Here is a 24,164-nt window from a genome sequence, read left to right as displayed (position 1 = left end):
AGTCAGGGGTCGTGTCTGCAATTCTTGTGCCTTTTCCTTAATGGGAATGGGTTAGAGCACACTCCCAGGGCCCAGTGTGTACTAAGCATTCAGCAATGTTCACTGAAATGAATTGAGTGTGCCTGGGTTGCTATGTGGTTCTACACTGTAGCACACGTGGTGCATTTTCCTTTCCATGTTCAGTGACTGCTTTATCCCTAACCGGCCCTGGCCCTGTTGTGTCCCTGCTTCTTTACTTGTCCTCTCATCTCTGGCTTTCCAGATTCTGGACTTGGCTTAGCATGTTTCAATGAGATCTGCCCCTTAGTCACTCACTATTACAGCTCTGTTCTTTGAGATGTTGTTTAAATGAATTAGGTAAAGGTCAGCTATTTCAGTATTTGGGAGATGTCACACAAATATTTTGAATTTTAAGTATCACCAATTAGAGGAACTAAAGCTCTTCAAATAAATATAAATCCTAATCAGATGTGTCAGAACCATATTTAATTTTAAAAAGTGAAAGAGGGGATGCCTGGGTGGGTCAGTGGTTGAGCATCTGCCTTCGGCTCAGGGCGTGACCCCATCCAGGGATGGAGTCCTGCATCAGGCTCCCTGTGAGGAGCCTGCTTCTCCCTCTGTCTACCTCTCAGGCTCTCTGTGTCTCTCATGAATAAATATATAAATAAAATCTTTAAAAAAAAAAGCTGGAAGAGAAGGTTGTCTGAAGGAATTTTTTTTTGTCTAGTATTATTTACTAATGGCATTTCTGTAACAACTTCATCTATTCTTCTTTAAAAAAAACAGTAATTTTTAAAAGATTTCTAATTAATGGCTACCAGTACTCCACTCTGATTCTTTTTTTGAATGTCACCCTAGTTCATATTAGATAGCAAAAAACAAAACAAAGCAAAAACAATTAGTACTTATGTAATGCTAGCAATATCAAATTGCTGAGCCTGGTCCAACTGGGAAAATGCTATGGTGTAGCCAGATGAAAAATAATCAACCTAAACTAATTCTGCACTCAGTTTTTCAATTAAGTCGTTCAACAAGAGTGGGAGGATAAGAGAATGCAGTATGTTTTAGAAATCTTGGTAGAGTTAATTTAAAAAAAAAGGATGGTAAAAAGTAATTTTGATCTTGCAAATAATAAGATGTTGAAAGTGTGAAAAATGGTCTTTGTTCTTTGTTTGATTCCCTATTTAGGTGGATTAAATTTAAATCCTGACCTTAAATGCAAAGGTTTCCCCACCGTGGCTCTTTGGCCCAATACTCAAGAACAATACAGATCTGCCTAAACCAGTGACAAAGAAGCCAAAACTCCAAGTCTTGCCTAAAGTAATAGATGCTTTAAGTTTTACTACTTTTTCCTTCAAACTAAATATTTAACATGTATATAAAATAGCTACAGTTTAAATGTTCCACATTTTATTGAGAACTAAGGTATACCGATTAAATTACTTCCCAAGGGGAAAGTTCTTTTTTAAATGCAATGTTTGCAAAGGAAATCATTATTGTTTCTAAAGCAGTTTAAACATATATGTACTAGTTTTTATCTTCCTAACTCTGAGGGATGGGTAGGGCTGATATTTCAAGATTTAATTTCTCTTGTTTCTAGAAGAGGAAACAGATGTTCCATTATTTGCTCAAAGTATCGGAGTCAGTAGCACTATGGACTGAAGTCCATGTTGTCTGACCCAAGGCCAATTCTCTTTCTACTCTACTATCATTCTACATAAAAAGGACTTTATATTATTTTATAAAGATTTATTTATTTGAGAGAGAGCACCGGGGAGAGAGAGAAGCAGACTCCCTGCCGAGCAGGGAGCCCCAACATGGGGCTCGATCCCAAGACCTTGGGATCATGAGCTGAGCTGAGCTGAAGGCAGACACTTAACTGACTGAGCCACCCACGTGCCCCTAAAAAGGATTTTAAAGCTCATTTTGGAAATGTTTTATTATATGGCTTCTTACTGGAGGACTCTCACAATCAGTGTGCAAACTGCTGGATAATTTCCAAGTAGCATTTCACTAAAAATATTAGTAAGTGATCAGAATGGCTTAAGAGTATGGTTGAATCTGTAAACTTAAGCCCTGGTTCTTCCTCCCCAATTGGAGAATAAAATAAAAAAGGGATGGGGGGGGGGGAGAAGAAGGAGGTATCTTCCTTTTAGTTTTCAAATTATATAGTTTTGATTCCATTGAAATAAAAGAATATAATTTAATGAGCCTGAGCTATACTATAGTGATATATGTAATTTGAAATGTATGTTAAACTTCCTAAAAACCTCACCCTGTCTACTCCTCCACTCATTTTCTATAAGTGATTCTACACAGTTCTTGTTGACAATTATGACGCCCTTCTAGATTTAGATCCTTTATTCTGTTGTTTTATTTCATTTGCTTTTTTTCATGTGCTAACATTAGAAAAGTAAACAAGCACTTTTGTAACGATATATTAGGCTGTCAAATGCCAGCAATTTAATGGAGCCTTTGGTCTCCTACCTGTAAAGAGAAAATATATTTCTCACTCTTCCTTAGGGATTGTTCTTTGCTCTGTTGAGGTATAAAAGTTCACCGTTAATTAGCAACACAGCACATACAGGAAGGTGCTGCTTTCGTAAATGTAATGTTATAGTTAACAAATTCCAAGAGCTAGCATTTATTAAAGAGCTCCAAATAGGGACAACCTGAGGGCAAAATGGAAACAATCTATGTTGCTTATGAGAGTTGTGAGCTTCATTCCTTGCTGTTAATCTGTTCTGCTCTGGATGTGGATTTGGTCTATGATGTTGGAGGGAGGTGTGTGAATGTGAGAAAACCCTCATGTGCACAGAGGGTTTTATACAGTAACTGTGTTGCCGACAACATTCGAGCTTCCCCTCACTCCTTAGCTCCAGAGCAGCCATGCCTGGGTGGTCGAGCGAGGTGGGGCAAAGCTCTGGAAGTGTGTGTGTGCTACATGTATCTGCCTATCTCTTAAAACATTATTATCAGCCTCTCTGTTTCCTATCTAAAAAGTCAGGATGGGTAGTGAACACAGATACCAAGAAATAAGGTTAAAAGGGAAAAAAACATCACTACGTTAGTTATGTCTGTCCTTAAAAACCAAAAAAATTACAGGAAAAATTTTAGGGACTTGAAACACTGGCATCTTTTTATTTGCTACAGAATTTTTCTGCCTTCTCAACTATAAATAGCTTCATGTTGTGGCTCCCTACGGGGTTATAAGCTGCTGAAATCATCATTTAGACCCTCTAATATGAGAAGTAACAACAGCACAAGTCCCCCCAATGATAACTACAGCCAGCAGGCCTGTTCCATCGGTGCTGTGGGCCCAACTCCTTCACCAGGCTTTCAATCTCATTGTGTGGCTTCCTGCACACGGCACCAAACAGCCAAAACATCCATTCGTATCTATTGCCTAAAGCTCAGCCAATCTGCCAAATGCTGAATACTTAACTGTGCAGTTTATTTTAAAGTTTTCAAGAAACTATTTCTAGGTAGAAAGTGAACTTTTTCAGAATTTTGTCTCTGCTTTTCCTTTCCTATTTACCTGGGCTGCTTTATCCCTTTTGGAGAACAGATTGCCACAGCCTCACTGGTTCCAACCCTCCACTTTTCCATCATCTCTATTCTTAGCATGTTTCCTTCCCTGGTCTCTGTCAGAGACCTCCTTCTCCCAAATGAATCCACCATCGGGTCCTGCCAATTCCTCTCTCTCACCACTCAAATCAGGCCTTCCACTCAACAGCACCAATGCCATCCCAAGTTAGGTCCTTTCTACTCTCTGTCATCCACAATCCCATCTCAGTTGTCATCTCCTCCTCTAGATGGCACCTGCCACGAGCCACTCACTGCTGCACACTAGAGACAGAATTGTCTAAGCCACTGTGTTGACTTTTTCCACTGTAAAGAGTTTTATAAAAAGACTGGATATATTTAAGAGAATGGCTGTGATTTCTCATTCCAATATGAGGGCTTTACATAATCCAGCCCTAGTGTCTTTGTTCCGTTGCCAGCTCCACATCTGAGCATGGGCCTACTCTGTCCAGGCTGCCGCTGAACTGGGCCTGCTCAAGCCAGTGGGCTCAGGTTCAGGCTCCTTCTTTCCACTCCTCCTCCTACCGTTCGTCCTCAATGCCTAAATGCCTCCGCATCCTCTCTGCCCTTCCAGGACCCTATTTTTGGCATTTGACTGCAGTCAATTTAGCAATTTTCATTTTCAGTGTCAAACTATCAAATCATGTAAGTTGTATGATCCTGATAACACCATGAGTGCAAGTTCTGTGAGAGCAGCTTTGTGCCCTCTGGCTCTCAGGTCCCTTTCTGAGCCACAAGGCATAAAGCAGACAACAAAGAGCTGAGGAGTTAGCAGCTTCCAGGTTTGTATGAGGTAGGCCATTCTCACAGTGGTTCTCTGAACCTGATAGGTTATATCAAATTTGTATCACACACAGGAAATGAAACACAGGAAGATAAAAAGTTTTAAATAAAGCTTTAGATTAATACCAAATATGTTAAAGAGGTACTTCAGGATGGTAATGGTAATTTTTTAAAAATATGGAGATCATTCCCTAAGAAAAAAATAGAGACTACCCAATTCTCTCCCATTAGGGCAACAGAAATTCACATTAGAATTTCAACTTGGAATGGCTAAGAGTTAAATATTTTGCGTATAGAGAGATAACTGTTAAATTATAATGTGTTCTTGATAAGTGTTCTGAAGCTAGAGAGGTTGCCCTACTTTTTAGTGGGTAAAAATAGTTGGGATCTTTGTAACTCTGTGAGAGGCAGTGTTAAGTACACAGAGTCAGAATGCCTGGGCTTCCTGAGTTCAAATCCCACGTCCTTCAGTCTCAGTGATCTTGAACTACTCACCTCTCACATGCCTCAAATGACAGATCTCTAACAAGAGGACAGATAATAATCATACCTACTTCACAGGATTATTATGAGGATTAAAATGAGAATATACAATAAAGTTCTTAGCATCATGAGCATGAAATAAGTACTTAGATATTATTGCTATTTAATTCAAGAGTTGAAGGATCATAGCATAAAGGCTCGATAAAACACAGGCAATGTTTTCCTTGTTCCGAGAGTTTAGATTTAAAGATACTACCTTTGAAAGCTCACAAAACTTTCAGATTTAAGAAGGCTGTTGTGAGGAGTAAGTGAAAACATGGAGGACTGGACACAGTGTCTGGCATTTAGTAACTGTTTGATAATGGCAGCTACTATTATAGGAGCAGGTTGACAAAATAAAGCATTTTCTAAAGCACTGCTCCTTATGATAAACCAAACTATTCCATTAACAGCAAAAAAGTGTTATTTTTTAAATTTCCAATTACAGTTCGCGTGAAAGGAACAGACACATTAAAACCAATGCTCATGAAAATTTTCTTACCAACAGGCAATCCTTTACACTAGTTTTTAAGAACATCATAGGTTAGGTGACTCACTCTTGTCTTTGGGTTGGCTACTAGAAAGACGAGAGCCAGATGAGTGAGTGGCCAGTCTCTCCAAAAGTCTCAGGGCATATATTCTCTATGTCACCCCCAGTCCTGGCTCTATTCTTCTCTATTTTGCTTTCATCTTCCCTTTGTCCCATTTTTCATTTCACTAATTTTAAATTTCGTGTTAACTTACATAAAGTTGTTTCTTTGGATGTTCTTCTGGAATGAGATGGGTGCCAAACAAATACATGTAAACATTTGAAAATCACTGGGCTTCTAATTTATATTTTACAAATTTGCTAAGTGAAGCGCACCTTGACTTAAAATTTTAACTTACAAAAAGCTCTCCTTGGATAATGTTAATTTACTTTTGACCCACCTGTCCCTTCTTCAAATTATTTTCTAGTAGGCCACTTCAATGTATTTTTTATTTCAGAGAAACAGTGACAGAAACAAGAGTGACTCCCATATATAAATAGTTATCGAACAATCCATCAACAATGTTGCTTGAGCACCTGCTATGTGTTTGGCATTATCTCTGCATTGGTCAGCAAATCAAATCTCCTTTATATCATGTTTAGTTGTGGGCCCTGATTAAGGATTTAATAATAATCAAGGCTTAATGATGAATAAAAACAAAAACTGGGATCGAAAATTCCACATATACAATAACGTTCGAAGTCTAGCTAACCTTAAAATAACCATAGACCAAGTTAATTAGGACTTTCTGTGTACAACTTGGAGAAGAAAGAAGAGAGAAAAATCATTCACAGATGCCTAACACACACACACACACACACACACACACACACACACACACACACCAGGTCCCAGATTTATGTTCTCTAAGGTTCTAACAATGGCACATTCTTTGTCTAAGTACCCATTTCCTGGGCAAATCCATCTGTTTTCATGGATGATAATTCCAAAATCTTTGTTTTCAATCTTGCCTTAGTCCCCAAGCTTCAGAATCTCACATCCAACTTTCTGTTAAGCACACCTGAATGTCCTATAGACATTTCAAACTCATTGCACTAAATAAAACCTCATTCCTGAGGTTATTTATCCTGACAATGGCCCCCCTTTTTTCATATGCTACATAAATTACTCCTTATTATGTCTACTGTCTCTACCACCCCTTACTAGAATGTACACTCTCCACCAGGGCAGGAATCTTTGTTTATCTGATCTTAATTTAAGACATCCCTAGGTATACTTAGAACGGTGACTGGCATTTAGTATATATTAAATAAATGTTTGCTGAATGAATGAACCTTTTTTCTCATGTCCCCAAAGCTGTTTCCTCTCCAATGCTCCTAACTAATATCAGCAGATGAGCCTGGAGAATCATCTTTCTTTACCTCTAATATAGAACTACCAATGTTCCTCCCCAGATAGTCTCCTTAACTACCCCTCCTCTCAACACTGATGGTCTAGTTCTTTCCCCGGACATCTCTTACCAAAATGATTTAAAACAGGCACCAGAATTGTCCCTGTTTAAACAAGCATACCTCTGTGAAGCCAGATATTAAATGTAAAACTGAGCTTGCCATTCTGCTACATAAAGACATTCAGACCTTCTGTTTCGCCCAAGGGTAAGTTCAAGCCCCTACTTATGGACCAAGAACCGGACCCAATCTGCACATTCAGCTTCATCTTCTATTACCTCACACCTCAAATTTTCAAAGTGGTTAATGTGAAATTGCTTCTGGTGTCCTGGGCAGACCGTCTATCCTTTTCTTTCTTCACCACTGCCAATTCTAATCTTTCAAGATTCAGTTTGGGGGTCAGTTCTTCAAGAAGCCTTCCCTTACCTTCCGGGTTGGCCTAAATGTCATGGCTTTGCATGTTTCCATAGCAACAAACTGAAGGGATATAAAAATCTAGGTAAATATTTGCAATTAGCACTAAGGCCTTATGTTTATATAAGGAGGAAAGGAGTGTTCATAAAAACCATAGATACGATCTACTGGGTAGATATTTATTTAAGCTCTTAAAATAAGTAATTAGAAAGAATCAGGTTACTTGGTTCCCAATATCAGGTGAAGGAAAGAAATAATCTTTAAAGAATTTTATGAGAAAACTGTAAGCCAGAACAGTCGTTGGCTTCCTATCAGCAGTTCTGGAAGACTCACAATGGATTTTGATGCTCTTTAGCTTCCTATACATGCCTCATTGGGACACTGAAGGCTATATCGTATCATATCATGAACTGAAGACAACTAGTAAGTATAAATTATTTCCTTGCATTATCATTTCTTTAATTTTGTATTGCCAGTTAAAAAAGAATGGCTATATTTCAATTATTATATAATACCATTCTAATTAGTTTGTGTCTACTAAATTCAAGTTCTCTATTTTGGGACACAATGGTATTGTGCCCATCCCCTATTCCCCTACACCTCCCACTTGCTCATATAGCATTGATAAGGCAAATGTGGGTTTGACATAGCAAGACACGCTTTCCTCTGGACCTGTTCAGTTTAATCATTAATTTCAGAAAAGGAAAGGAAATTAACTATTAACCAACCATCACATTTAAGAATAGTTTCCCCCAAAGAATAATCTATAAATGTAAAGATTCTCTAATCTATATGCTGTGAACTACATTTGGAAGGACTGAGGTACATATTCACAGGCCTTGTTGCCTTAAAATTCTGTGTATTTGAGGAATCCTTTGATTAATCTATAACTATATCTCCTAAAGTGATATAATTTCAGGAAATAAATTTGTAAGTCTCTTACTTGAACGGAAATGTTTGAGTATGGAAACTGACATCATACGATTTGGCTGACCTTTACCAAGATATGGACTCTTTAGCCTAACAGGTCTGCTTACAAAAATATAAATCCAGTTGACTTTACATAATAATGAACTCTCTCTCTTCCTTTTTACAGCCTTGTAACTTTTCAGTGGTTTGTGGTAGTTGTGTCAACCAGACTTTGCTTGTATACTGAATATCCAAAAAAGAAATTGGGTTATAAAATAGCATACAGAATGTAGTTGGCTCTGTTCATTGAGGAATCACAAAATAAAATACACATGAGATGAAACTCAGGGTAATTTATAGTTGGAAAAAGACTGAGATAGTAAAAACTCAGACTAGAATTAGGGCTGCAGATTAGAAGGCCAGAGGCCTGCATGTGAACTCTTTGGCTGGTTTTATTGCTAATTTACTGATTTGGTGGGAAGTCATTTAACCTCAGTTGCTCTGATGCCACATGTATACACTCACATGTACCTTCAAACATTTATTTGGTGGTGACTAAATATCTAGAGTCTTGCTGGATAGACTCTGGCAAGACTCTGTCCTGCCCTAAAGATACCTAACAGAGAAGCTGAAAGTCCAGTTGATGTTCTTAATTATTTTCTCTACTATGCAACTTCCAAAGGTGAGACTGCCAGAGGGTCATTATGAGAGGAAATCTCAACAGTCCAGGCCACAATGGAATGTGTGGGACAGCCTCTACAGAAAATTTTGGCAGACCCTCTGTTATCCCCACTTCCCCCACATGCCTTTTGAGAACTTTTGAGAACTGCTAGTCTAGAAGGATCTTACAGTTTCCAAGGGCAGCACTATAAAGAAAATACTGTATTATAGAAAAAATGAAGATCTAATGAAGAAACCTAACAGCACCACATTATTCTATATGTCTCTCTGTAAAGACATTAGAGAACTGTAGCATTTGATCCTAAGGAATCTAATATTAAAATAAATATCTAATATTTTGATGCACTTTGATTTATAAAATCTGCAAAAACATTTTGTTTTCATTTCTTAGAAGTACATAGGGCAATACTACTTTTCCTATTGAGATATAAAGAAACTGAAACCCCGGCAAATTAAATAACTCACCTAATGAGCGGCAGAGCCAGAAATTAAAACTAAATCTTCTGACCCTAAAATCAGTCCAGTATCCACCCAAGGGCAAACCCTACTTAAAAAATATAAATACATAAATGCTTATTCTTTTTAAGATAGAAAGGTCCTAACAAACCTTCAAGGCAAATAAGCAACTCAAATTTAAAAAAAAAATTATAAACTTCCATTTATAAGGTACAATGATATGACTCTTAACTGACATTATTGGAAAATAAGGTGTTCTGGATGAAACTTCTAAGGATTTTTATATTAAATGTTTAAGATGAAAAAATAAACACATATATACATCCCATTAAACAGAACACAAAGATTATAATTTACATTTAAAAAAATTTTTTTCAGTCTCCCTACAGTTATTATACCACTATACCAATCTTTAGAGTGAAGTGCTCTGGGGCATAAAGCCTTAAACCTGGAAACTCAGAGCTCAAATTGCTATGTTTTTCCTCCTGTCTCCACTCTAGCAGACACTTCCAGTTCTGTGTTTGGTGTGGTTCGCTCTTTTCAGCCTAACTGGCTCCCTTCATCCCAGCTCCTTCTCCTTCTATCCACTTCCACTTGGAATTCTTTGCTTTTGTGATCTAAGGAGAAGTTTACGGTTATCAGGGAAAGCTAGAAAACAAACTTGGTAAGTATTCAAATTTAAAAACACATGCGTGTTTGCATACATGTATGTACAACCATAGTCACACATAAGTATGCACACATACTAACAGTGCCAAATTACGTCTTCTCAGTGCTTACATCACTCCCTTTGTTATCACCAAGTAGGCATGAGCGAATGACATACAGGGTCGAATGTCCATAAACTTGAAAATAAAGAAAAATGAAAGAAATAGATCGTGGGATTTGGGGTCATGAGGTGTTAGGCTGGGTCTGTGTGGAGTCCTAAAGACTTTAATACAGGTCTGAGTTTTTGGCCTTATGATTTTGAATAGACTAGTTAGTAGACTGGGTCTAATCCCAATTGTCTTCATCTGTAAAAGGGGAATAAAAAAGAGTCTACACACCATAATTTTATAACCACCGCCTCAAACTATATAAAGTATTAGAAAAATAATTTATTAAATCAGAAAGTTCTGATACAAAGACAAATTTCTCATACATTCTATCACACAATAACACAGCAAAGAAGTAACAAATACAAAATAAAAACAAGTCCTGACTCTCATGAAGTTTATATTCAAAATTTATAGTCTTGTTTCATGCAGGTGAACTCTAAAATCATAATTTCCCCCCAAAATAGGGACTAAGGTATATTAATAGAAGTTTTAAAAAGTGTTAATCAAGTTTCACTATCTGTTATTGATCAGCTCTTCAATGAAGATTATAGATATCAAAGCTTTCCTTATTTATTTATACCTTAAGTCTACAAAAATAATTATTTCCTCAGCTACTTTCATAGAACCTACTTAAAACAGGGAAAACTATGCAAAAACATTGGGAAAACCTTTTGCTTCTGAAGCAGAGAAGTGCAGGTTCTATAGAGTTGAAACTTGGGTCCTGATAAGAAGGCTGACCCACTTGCGGGGCAACACAGAGGGTCCTGCTCCAATTGCCCTTCTCCACACTGCTTTATTTTTATATATCACCTTACTTTGTTCACTAATTAGTGAGCCTGGGGCGAGCAGGAGGTGGGGGGTGGGGGGAGTCCTTACATTGGAAGGTACAAAGTGGCATTAGGAAGGTACCAGAGGCAATTTTACCCATTTATCTACTACTGAGACAATCATATAGTTAAGAAAAGAGAGAAGGGGGTGACAGGAGAGGAAAGTCTGAAAAAAATAAATTGACTTCACTATCATACAAATTTATTTTCCAAGACTCAGTCTCCTGGTAACAGGATCCATTTTTTTTTTTTTTCCTGTAGGAAATGCTATTCCCCACTGTTGGTCTAGGCAGCACAGGTTATCAGACTCCAGCCAGAAGTAGCCTGTCAAATCCCTGCACTCCCAAGTCACTGTGATTGGTTCAGAGGGGAACATGGGGGCCAAGTGTAGTCTTAGATTTAACTGGGGACTTATAAGAACTGTTGGGAACAGAGAACCTCTTTTTCATGAGGCCCTGGTGGCTGTCTAATCACCATGAGACAACATGGACAACAACAGAGCCAGAGCAAAGTCAAGGGGGGCAGGTCATGGAACTGAGCTCTAACCACCTGGCTTAAGACCATGACTTATGGGAAGTCAAACCTATACTAGGGCTTTAGAGTTACGTGAGGCAATGAATTTCCATTGGTGCTTAAGCCAGTTTGTGTTCAATTTTCTGTCACCTATAACCAAGAGCCCATATTCTGCGAAAGAAATACAGAATGCCTATTACTGATTCAGTGCTGGGTTTGGGGACTATTAAATAATTAATAGTGTAAATAATGTAAAATCATGTAATATTAATTAAATAATGTGAAATCAAACCCAGAAGCACAGAAGTGACTACTTGGTCAGCTTTTTCATCTGGAACTGAAGACATTTACTCATGGTCACCAGCAAAACAGAGATTAATCATTCAAGTCCCTTACCCTTAGGTCTCTGAAACATCCCAGAAAACTGCCCTGAGAAATAAACCTATGGACGCTTTCATGTCCCGCTCCTTTTTGAAATCAATGTCAATTATGTCGGTGACACTGCTAACTAATAGCAAAACTTCTACACTTCAACCAGTCATGTAGTCAACATTTAATAAAACCATTTGGACTAAGTCTGATGTTAATTAATTGCTTTTAAGTGAGGATGGAGGGAGGCAAAAAAGAAACTAAAAGACAGTACTTCTCCTTAGGAAGTACAATTACTCGGACAGAAGCAAAGGTAGCCTAAATACACCTAGAGAATTGCAGTCAGATGTTTAACATCCTGATTTGTAAACCTTCAGTTAGAACAAAGGTAAGACTTCACCTGGGACCTGGAATCTGAAGCAGCTGCTCTATGGAGTCATTCTGTATGGAACACAATTTAAACTACAGACATGACTCTGATATTAATGTTTTAATTTGCCACAAACACATATATTTGCATAGAAACACAGAAAAGACATGATGCATCCTATGTGGGCCTAGTAAAAATGCTCCTGCACTCATGCAAATTAAATTTACGTAGAATTATCTTTCTAAGGTTCACTGAAAAACCAAGACCAACAAAAACAAAAAGTTATTTTTCACTGATCTCAGTTCCCAATGTTAAATTTTGCCCATTAAATCGTGCTCAGTGGAAAATCACCAGGTGGTTTTAGGTAAAGACATCATTACTATTTATCACTAACAGATTGCATCAGAAATGTTTTTGAATTATTTCCCAATAATGATTTAGAGTCAACTATACCAGTAAACTACACACCAGGAAAGAAAAGGTGTAAAAGGAACACCCACATGAACATTTACCTTCCACTGCTCTTTTGAAGAACACTTTGCAGCTGCCACAGGTTACTACCCCATAATGACATCCTGAAGCCTCATCCCCACACACCAAACATATTTTGGAAGGTCTTGAAGATCCAGTAGAAACACTTCGTAAGGTAGAGCTGAGGAAAGAAATCAAGATTTAAATAAATACACTGTAGTAGCACATTTGATATGCTGTATAGTTTAGCTCAAAATCTGTCAATACTCGTGGTTGCCTAAATGAATTCAGTATTTATGGGTCACGAGTGTGACTTAGAAAATGAAAACTCTATCAGTGGAGGAATGCTATCCAGAATTCTGTATAGCAAAGCACAGCCTTTTTCAAAAGCACCAAAAAATAATATTCACATATATACTTTTCTCCATATTTTTGAGAAAGTTGACCAAAAAATCTTATTTGCATTCTAGGTGGGTAGGGAGGAGAAGAATCTTGAGTCAAGTCATCAGGGAAGTATTTTTGCTATCAAAGAACTATTACAATACTTCTCCACTCTCTTTACTCAGATTATAAATCTCAAGTTATGCTAGATAAACTCCCATTTCCAACACAATCCACTAACTAAAATGCAAAACTTCTTCCTTAACTGTCAGCAATTTTACCCCTCCAAGCTTCTACATTTTTTTTCGTCTTACCTTACTTAGATAGGTATGTTCAAATCACTTCAATTTGCTTAATAATTTGAGGGGACATAGTCAATACTTAAAAAAAAAAAGCTATGTATAGTAAATATTTCAGTATCTTTTTGGTAAGAAACTGAAGGGTTCTGGGCATCGGTTTTTAGGGACAAATTTAACCCTTTAAGCAAAAATCTATATGAATACTTTTATTTCATTTTTTAAAGAAAAATTTTAGTTATTTATTCACGAGAGACAGAGACAGAGAGAAAGCGTGCATGCGAGAGAGGCATATGCAGAGGGAGAAGCAGGCTCCCTGCGGGGAGCCTGATGCAGGACTCGATCCCAAGACCCCAGGATCATACACTGAGCCGAAGGCAGATGCTCAATGAATGAGCCACCCAGGTGCCCCTATATGAATACTTTTAAAGGGGCATCTTTGCATATATATTGTGGTATATTATATATTCCACTGCTAGTTAATGGCACAGTTTCAATAAAACTGTTTTAAATTCTAATAAGGACTCATAGTTTAGTGACAGATGTGTTTTGAGCAGGCAAAGAAGGTGATGTTATTCATTCTTCGTCCTCATGCATTTATTATCTATATGCAGGTCCTGTGCAAGGTACTGAGGAAATAAATACCCAAACCTAGTATCTGTCCTCCAGTTAGTGGGAACATGAATTATTACGGTGAGTGCTACGCTGCAGGGCCGTATGGTGCACATACTGGGACAGCTGGGGCGATGTCACTCAAGAAGCACTTCTCAAAAGGTGACCACTGAACTGAATTTGGAAACACAACTGGATGAGAGTTGGGCCAAGAAAAGGGGCAGGGGAAGCAGAAAGTACAATGGCTCAGGGAAATGCCAGCTAGACACATTCAGAAACTTTGAGTAGGCTTATCGTATGTCACCACCATCACCTTGCTGTCACATCGGTCTCCATGTGAAATAGCAAGAATGTGGGAAAAGACTCAAAGAAAACACGGTAAAAGGTTAGAATGGTTAGATTACAGGGATGCTTTCTTTTTCTGTCTTCCCAATTAGCTAAAATGTAATAATAATTCTGTCCTGGTAATTTTTTTTTTAAAGGTTTGAACTATTTTACCTATGCTCTCACCAGAAGCAGAAGAAGGGTCAAAATATTTAGCTGCTGGAGCACTGCAGCATGACCGACTTTCGAGAAAATCACTTCTTAAATCAAGGACTGAAACAATGTTCTCCAAAGTTGTTTCTCCTTCTGAGAAAAGTGCTCTTTATTATTTTTATTAGTGTCCTTTGACTTCTTTATGGCATTCAAAACATTCCATTTCAGCACCAGTAACTTCTTCAGCATATCAGCCAGGGGAACTCAATCCATGCTCTGTCCGACTGGCTTAGGCTTCACAGGGAAATACCTCGACTTCGTAAACAGAATGTAACTTATGATCTTCATCAACATGTAACTGCTTTTCCACAACCACTAGCCTGCATGAGACTCGTATTTCACATTTTTGAGAGCCCCAGGCTTGGTCCCCAAACTTAATAATCTCTTAACCTCTGTCTTCGTAACTCTCTTCTATCCAAACCCACTTCCTCTGTGATCTCGCCTAGTTTCTTGGCTTTGAATATCATCAATATGCCCCGGACTTCCAAATGTTCACCTGCGGCCCACACACCTCCCTGGAATTTCTGCCCCATTCATCTGACGGCCTGACGTGTCCAGTTGAATGTCTGAGTGTTGAATGTAAGTTTGCGGATCATCCTCCTGCTCCTCCAACAGACTTTGTCATCTCAGTTAATGGTAACTGTTTGGGCTCAACTGTGTTCTCTCCAAAATTCGTGTGTTGAAGTCCTAGCCCTGAGGAAGTCAGCATGGGGCCTTTCCTTGGGAGTGGGCTTGAAGCCCATATGATCAGTTAAGACGAGCGCGTCCTGGCGTGGGGTGGGCCCCTTCCCCAGCTTGGTGGCTGGCATGCTTACTCAAAGGTGGGGATTAGGGGGACACACACACACACACACACACACACACAAATGCCGTGTGAAGGTAAAGGCGGTGGTGCTTTTATGAGCCAAATAACACTGAAGATTGCCAGGAGACTACCAGGAGCTAGGAGTCAGGCAGGATCAGGTTCTCCCTCACAGCCTTCAAAAGGAACCAATCCTGCTGTCACCTTAATCGCAGACATCAGGTCTTCAGACCCCGGGGACAATGTATTTCTGCTGTTTCAGCCACCCAGATTGGGATGCTTTGTGGCTGCAGGCCTGGAAAACTACAACAGCAAATTGGACTCATCCCTGACTCTACTCACACCACACACACAATCTGTTAAAGTCTACTCGCTTTGTCTCCAGAATACATCCAGATTCTGCTCACCTCCCACTGTTCCTGTGGTACCACTAGCCCAAGCCATCAACATTTCTTCCCTGGAATCTGCAAAAGCCTTGTAGCTGATCTTCCAGTTTCTCCCTGCGCCCCTCCTTCCCCTGTAGTCAGAATGATCCTGACTCACTCCTCTGCTCAAAGACCATCCAGGGGCTTTCTTTTACACTCAGAAGAAAAGTCACTGTTACCCATGTAACCACAGGGCCAGAATCTGGCTTCCCAGACTTCTCTAACCTCTTGGACTTGCCTACACCGCTTCAGCAACACTGGCCTCCCCACTAGTCCCTGAACCCACCAGGCGCGCTCTGACCTCAGGGCCTTTGCACTTGCTATCCCCTCTTCACCTAGGTTTCTAGAGAGTCCTCTCCCTTTCACCTCCTTCAGGGCTTCATCCAAATGTCACCTTCTCAGTCAACCCTTCTATGACTATGCTACTGAAAATGCTCCCATCCTCAGGATCCTCTTTCTTCTTCTGGCTTTATTTTTCTTCCTAGAACATATCAGCATCTAAAACACCATCCACTTTACTTCTGTACTCTGTTTATTGTCTTCCTCATCCCTACAAGAAAGTAAATTTAATAGGAATGGGGGTTTCTTCTGCTATTTACCACGGTGTCCCCAGAGACAGGTCCCCACTCAGTACTTGAGTAAATGAGTGATTTCAAATAACTGGCACTGTCACAACAGATAACATAAAACCTACTGCATCAACAACTTTCAAGTGCTACTACACTCCTTATATAAATGAATGAGATTTGTTTTTAACCATCTAGAGAGTGAAAAGTATGCAGTGGAACCAAATTAAGAGAATTCGAAGAGAGAGTCTAAGTATGAAAAAGACACACGGTGAAGTCCAAATTAAAACAATTTTCTTTAATTATAAAATTAAAGCAAACATGAATTATGTTTCCCTCTTGTTCACTGATATCTTTCAATGACACACAGCAAATCTGCCTCTTGTGCAGCCCTCTGCCTCCTGGGTTTCCGTTACCCTGTACTGAGCTCGTTCTTCTTACCACGCCTCCTCTATTTTTCAGACTCCTCATTTTCTAGATCATCAATGTAGCTTTTCTTCAGAGCTCGACCCTTGACCATCTTTTTTTCTTATTTCTGTACTTTATCCCTTCATGATCTCATTCCCTGTCCCAGCTCCAACAGCTCTCTTGGTGAATGACTTCCCAAATCTTCATATCTGGCTCCAACCACTCCCCCATGTCCAACTGCCTGTTTTCATTTCCTTTACATAACATCTCTGCCTCTGCATTCTATGAGCTTCTAGAAGGGTCTGGCTATCTGCGAGCCTCCCAGGGTCAAACTCTGGACTCTCCCCCTAACTGCCAAATCTAACAGTTATTACTGCTATGAACACGGTACCAGGCCCTCGTCACTCACTTTTGAAAGGTTCCTCCCTGACACCAGCCTCTCCTCCCTCCAGCATCTCTTCCAGGAGCTGAGAAATGAATTTTCCTGTTTCTGCCTGAATGATCTCCATCACCCCCACCCTGTCACGAACGATGACCTCAGTAGGACAGCTAAGTGCTCTCCCCTCCCAACCTCCCTTCAGGTCCTCCCGTGTGCCCAGCCTTGCACACCCTCCCTGCAGGGCACACCTGCACTTGCACAACCCAGCTTCCCCTGCTCCCACTCCTGGCAATGCATCCATCCTTGCAGGGGCCACATCCATCCTTGCAGGGGCCCCATGTTCTCTGGGCCGCGAGCGCCCCTGCCCTCCTCCTGATTCACCCCAGTGCTCGGCTCCCCCCCTTTCAGCAGTCCTCTCTCAGGGACTTATGGGCCTTACGTTAGAGACCCGCGCACTCATCCTAGTCCCTTCAGGGCAAAAACCTGTCCTGTGCAGCTCTGTGCTCTCTGCTGCCATTAGTGTGGGGTTGCTACTATTTATTGGATGAACGAAATCTCACTCCTAATCTCATTACAGTAGAACATAAATTTCCAAAAGGCGATTGGACAGAAGGTAAATTAACGAGGCCAAGGTTATCGGCTCAATTCCCATACGGTTCGTTTAGCTTTTCACAGAGGAAATGGGCAGGGGGGAGGGGGGAACCCATCCGGGGACATAGACTGCTCTCCAAAGCCCAGCCGGCAGTCTCACAAACACATGCATTAGGAACCCAGAAGACAGGCCACAAAGAATGGATGGGTCGGGAAGCACCAGTCCCTACTGACACTTTCTCATGTGGTTACCTTTGAAACTGAAATATGGGACGTGTTGGGAAATTATATGTTCAGTCTTGAGCAACACATCAGTCCATTTTAGAAGAGAGTGGGTACAGAGAAGGGAGAGCAGAAGGGAAGCAGGAAGAGAACGACAGGGTGCCTGCCAGATGTTGGACCCACTTCTTAGGCACCGAGTGCTATCAAAGCACAAAGCTTATTCAGTGATTCTGTATGTCAGAATTCAACTCTATAGCATGGTCTATTTACTAGGCATCTGCAGAGAATGTGAGGGCCAGACTGCACGGTCAGCTATGCAGAGGCAAAAGCAGGAAGAGAGGTTCAGGCTCCAATTCTAGCTCAGCCATTTCCTGGTGAGACCTCAGCAAAACCACCTCTCCTCTTTGGACCATAATTCTCATTATAACAAGGTTAAATGGGAAATCTCCAAGATTCTTTTCAAGATGTCCTTTTAAGACAAAGATGGATACAAAAGATAAATGGGGCAGCCTGTGCTGATCAAGTTTTATACAAACCAAACCATCAAGCTCAAATTAAAGACAATGAATCTACACCACAAATAACCATCATTTGATCTAGAACAGGCATAAGAACATCTAAATGTAAAATCATATTCTTTCAACATCTAATCGTGTAGCACTTAAGACTCTATTACATCTACTTGATTGCATCTATGTTGATTTTGGTTAAAATTTCTTTTTTTTTGTTTTTTTGGTTAAAATTTCTTAATAAATGCATGCATTAGAAGGGTACTCTACCCCCTAAAAACCATTTTTATATTGGGAAAAACTATCCAAACTGATGATTTTTGGTCTTGGTTATCAAAGAAACATTGTTCACCAAAAGAAGTTTGTAACCTATAGAGAAGGAAGTTAGTTCATAGGGTTTCATACAAATGTTAAAATACTATGAAGCAAAAATCTGTGAACATTGTATTTCTGCTTATAAAGACAGTATTTGTTAGGAAAAAACAAGAAAGATGCAGCTATTTTTAGTGCTAAATATAACAATTCTAATGACCCAGTGAGAAGACTGAAGACATTAATCAAGGTTCTAGGTGCATGCTGATTTTGGTGACATTTGTAAAGGGATACACTAGCCAATCACTAAAAACATCCCTGAAGGGATGCTTGGTGACTCAGTGGTTGAGTGTCTGCCTTCAGCTCAGAGCGTGATCCCAGGTCCCGGGATCAAGTCCCATGTCGGGCTCTCTGCATGGAGCCTGCTTCTCCCTCTGCCTGTGTCTCTGCTTCTCTGTGTGTGTCTCTCATGAATAAATATATAAAATCTTTGGGAAAAAAAAATCTCTGAAATGGCAGGATGTTTAGGAAGAAGCAGAAAGAAGCTATATGAGAAAAAAATGGTTTTTAGTGATCAAAACATGACTGGAAAACAAAACAAAATGAAACGAAACATGACTGGAGAAACCAGCTCACCGAGAAACTGTAATGCACCATGTTGTTCCAGGAGAGACCATATGAAAAACTATCTTTCCACATCATTATAACAATTACAGAATAACACAGTAGTGACTGATGCGCTATTCAGTGAGCTGAAATTCTTCATATGAAAATACTGTCTCTTTTCTTAAACTCACTCAACGTGAATTAAATGAACCTATCTTTTGTACTATCACTTAATCAGATATATGCTTCTACCATCTCCACCAGCTGCTAAAAAGGATCTTTTCCCCATGTAATCAACTCCAGTGTTCAGTCAGCTATCTAGAGCAGGGTGAGAATTCTGAGGAATATACAACAATACTTCAATAAGCATCCTTGTCTCTGAGCACATGGGTGTGTTTTAAATCATTTGTTAATTAAGCAATTCATGGAAGGCCTATTATAGGCACCACTGTGACGAATAAGAGAGAAAGTCCCTATTCCTGTGGAGTTTCTACCGTAGTAAGAGAGATAGACAATACAGAAGTAAGTGAACAATTTCAGCTAGTGAGAAGTGCTATAAAGAAAACGAAAGGGACCCCTGGGTGGCTCAGCAGTTAAGCACATCTGCTTTGGCTCAGGGTGTGATCCTGGAGTACTGGGTCCGAGTCCCACATCAGGTTCCCTGCATGGAGCCTGCTTCCCCCTCTGCCTATGTCTCTGTCTCTGGCTTTCTGTGTTCCTCATGAATAAATAAATAAAATCTTAAAAAAAAAAAAAAAGAAAACAACAGACTGGATGGGGTGGTGGAGCACAGGACTCTTTAGAAAGGTAGCCTGAGAAAACATCTCTGGGGAAACTGAAATAACAAAGTAGCCAGCTATGTGAAGATGCCAAAACAAGGGACAAATAAGGACAAAGTCTCTGAGATAGGAATGAACATGACATGTTTCCAAGACAGAAAGGAGGGCATTGAGGCCAAGCTGCAGGAAACAAGGTAGAAGGGGAGATGGGAGATAGGACTTAAGGCCCAAAAAGAGGGTACAGATGGACTGCATGGGCCTCCAAGGCTATGGTAAGGAGTAGGAATACTATTTTTTTTTTTTGAGATTTTATTTATTTATTTGAGAGAGAGAAAGAACGTGCTAGCACAAGCAGGGGGAGGGGCAGAGGAGGAGAGAAAGGGAGAAGCAGACTCCCCGCTGAGCAGGGAGCCCAATATGGGACTTGATCCCAGGACCCTGGGATCATGACCCAAGCTAAAGGCTGATGCTTAACTGACTGAGCCACCCAAGTGCCCCAGAATACTATTCTAAGTGCCATCAGGAGTGATGTGAATACTGATATGTTTTAAGCAAGAGGGTAATATGATCTGATGGACACTTAAAACACCTTACCGTGGCTGTTGCACGCAGAATGGACTGGAGGCATGGGTGGTGTTGGAGTGAGGGCGAACAGCAAAGGAGAATCCGGTAATGTCCTAGCCAGGATGGGATAATGGCTTCTACAGGTTAAGCTTACAGTAGTAAAGACAGTGAGAAGTGACTGTTTTTTTCTTTAGATAGTACTGACAGGATTTGCAAAATTGGATGGCAGTCCTATTAATATATAAAATTGAGATGAAGAGCTGGTGGGCAGGGTAGGAGAGTGTGTTTTGGATCCAACAGTGGTAGGACAGTATTGATACATTATGTTCTATCTTTGTAAATAATGTAATAACAATTAATTATATGATAGTTTATCCATTGGGAAAATGGGGAGTGATTTATATTAGGTTTACATAACCTTTCTGGACCAGTTTCCTCAACCATAAAGTAGTGATAACAAAGCTCCGACCTTATATTACTCAATATATGTAAGAGCTCTAAAAACAGTGACATATCTTCCATGTTATTTAAATTCTGGTGATAATTAATCAGTGTTACTGTAAGATCTATAATCCTTAACAGTGACTGCCACAGTAGTGAAACTACAGATAATTCCACTTTATTATTTTTTATGTTATTGCTTTTAATTTATATAAACAGGTATAAGATAGGTAAGCAGCAAAAGAAAAGGTTTTTAAATATACTATAAAATACTAGTACTACAATAGCCATATTGTGTATTTACTGCACAGGCAGTGTTTTGTGTGCATATGGATTTAAGTTTATTTATTTATTTATTTATTTATTTATTTATTTATTTATTTATTTATTATTTTTGGATTTAAGTATTTCTTGTAAGCATTCTAGTTCCTCTCATGTCTAGGATGTGCAAGGTGGGAACAGCCACATTACATCATTAGGATAAACAATCAGAGATTCAAATATATTTTTATATAAAGAACACTGAATCTAAGAAACATAAGAATCTTGAGAACACTAAAAAAAAAGCCTTTCAAGAACATAAATCAACCTTTAAGAATTGGTTTACTAAAATCCTATTGTCACCCACACATAAAATATGCCAAAAAAAAAAAAGAACAAAAGCCAATACCACAAAACGTTTTTGCTATTTCCCTTTGTTTTGATAAGCACATATTTTGAATCACAATATATTTTTTTTAATTTATGATAGTTACACACACAGAGAGAGAGAGAGGCAGAGACACAGGCAGAGGGAGAAGCAGGCTCCATGCACCGGGAGCCCGACATGGGATTCGATCCCAGGTCTCCAGGATCACGCCCTGGGCCAAAGGCAGGCGCTAAACTGCTGCGCCACCCAGGGATCCCCTGAATCACAATATTTAATGTGAGGTATCTTATTCTAGTTTCCTCATTATATTTTGGAATGATTTTTATGGTATATTTTCTTTTATGGTGTCATCTTTGATGATAAATGAAGCATTAATGTTTGGGGGTATAATTCATCACCAAATAGGGTTCATCCTCTGAAGTCACAATTCATGATGCGCCACAGACAGAAATTTAAAAAATTGGTATCGTATTTTACAATCTCAGTTGTACGAATGAGATTACAAGGCTACCTACCCACCGCAGAAAATTCAAAAATATAACTAGCATGGAAATTGAAAATTTAAAGCACAGCTATAGCTGATCAGTCTTTTCCAATTGACTTTTTTGTTTGTTTTCATGATAGTTTATATCATAAATAATGTTAGACTGGCTTTGTTTAATAAGATATGTATTTTCCTACACTCTGAATTTCATTTAAATGAAGGAAATTTGCCCATAAAAGACTTAAAATCATAATCAAGAAAGCACAGCCTCAGTATAATAGAAAAATATCTTGATGTAGATCTAAAAGAAAAAAAGGTAGAAATATTTTGGATCACAACAAACTAAAGCCCACACTACTATGTACAGAATTTCATTTTAAAAATAAGGATCTATGTTAGGAGTGCATTTGAGTAACTTTTTCTCCTTAAACTATAGTAACTTTTTCTCCTTAAACCTCAAATTAGCATTTGATCAAAATATGCAAAACCTATTTTTGGAAAATAGGCAAAAATATTTAAATCTAGATTAAAACATATTTTCTAACAAAACAAAGAAAACAGTCAAATGTAATTATAGGTGACTGAATTATTAATGAATCATTTTAATCAAATGATTTTTACTAAATACAAGCTTTGTGAAAGTCCTGAGAATACAGACATAATAAATGGCTTCTATTCTCAGTAAGTTTAAAATTGAGTAGGGTAGATAAGACCTGGAGTCTGGTAAATATTAAAATCACTGCATGATAAGAGTTATCCATGGCTTAAAAATAAATGAAAATTTAAAAATGAGCTACACCAAAAAAAAAAAAAATCCAGAAAATGGCAAAATGTACTAGGACCCAAATTCAAGGAACACACTCTAGAGATAAGCGTGAAAAGTGGCCCAAATCATGGAGGGTCTCTAACACTAGATTAAGTAGTCAGATGACTGTGGAACATTGAGTTAAAACATCTGGTAGACAACTGAAAATGTAGCATGGAAAATGAATGGGAACAAAAATCTACCAAGTCATAATAAAAGTGACTTGATTATGATTTTTTAATGCATACAATACAGACAATGAAAGCAAAAAAGATCTGATGAACTAGAAGAAATATAAGAGCCACTAGATAGTACAAGCACAAAAATTGCATTCAACAAAAGCAAGGGTAGAACATAACTTAAAAGACAGGTAATTCTTAGAGAGCAAGGACTCTAGATTTTATCCACAGAAAAATGAATGAATGCACCCAGAGAGAAATTGAAATGAGGAGAAAAGGTCACAAATGGAAATCAATAGAAAACAAATATTTCTGGTTAGGCAGGAAAAAGGAACAAACAAATCTAAGGGGGCTAAAAAACCCAGAGGCAAGATAATGCAGTCTTAGACTCAAAGGGAGGGGCACATCAATGGAAGATCAACAGTGTCAAATGCCACCAAGAGAACAAGACTTAAGGTTGACCATTGGGAAATTGTCGTGGTGGACACCACTGACCTTCGGGATGGTTACTTTTATGCATATATAAAACGCATATATAAGCCACATTTAAGTGAGAAGCATTCCACATCTTTCTATTAAGTAGTTGCCATATTCAGAGATGTCCTTGCCATAAAACCATACCTGGTAGTATAATACACTTGAGCATATGCAGAGTCTCTAAGAAGATCTAACATCAAATCATCTCCAGAAGTATTTATTAAGCATCTGTATGTTAATCACTGGTTGCTAAGACAATGACCAAATATATGTACTAAAAAAAAAAAATGCCTCCATATTTTATTTTGCCTCTGAAATCACTGGCATATGTGTATTTATATACATCATAAATTAGTAATCTAGAATCCACTAGAAATGAATCATAAACTTATCATCTGTGGGTCAGTACTTTAAAAGTATGTTTTAAGGAGATTACCTCTAAATGCTTGCTTGAGTGTATAAAGTGTGTTTTAAGGAGATTAC

At 38.8% G+C, this 24,164-nt stretch overlaps 1 protein-coding gene across 3 annotated transcripts in view; it reads right to left on the bottom strand.

Moving 5' to 3' along the window:
- NR3C2 (nuclear receptor subfamily 3 group C member 2) overlaps nt 1-24,164 on the bottom strand; it is a 330,212-nt gene that overhangs the window by 151,036 nt on the left and 155,012 nt on the right. For 2 of the 3 annotated variants that reach the window (XM_041738024.1, XM_041738026.1), the window contains exon 3: nt 12,687-12,838. In XM_041738024.1, coding sequence (XP_041593958.1) covers nt 12,687-12,838 — 152 coding nt within the window. The remainder of the gene's footprint in view (nt 1-12,686; nt 12,839-24,164) is intronic. The other variant, XM_041738025.1, reaches the window with a different exon arrangement.

Source organism: Vulpes lagopus, chromosome 23 (genome assembly GCF_018345385.1).
Source record: "Vulpes lagopus strain Blue_001 chromosome 23, ASM1834538v1, whole genome shotgun sequence".
Classification (NCBI taxonomy): Eukaryota; Metazoa; Chordata; class Mammalia; order Carnivora; family Canidae; genus Vulpes; species Vulpes lagopus.
The sequence above is the reverse complement of the archived record's forward strand: the minus strand, read 5'-3'. Positions and strand labels throughout refer to the sequence as shown.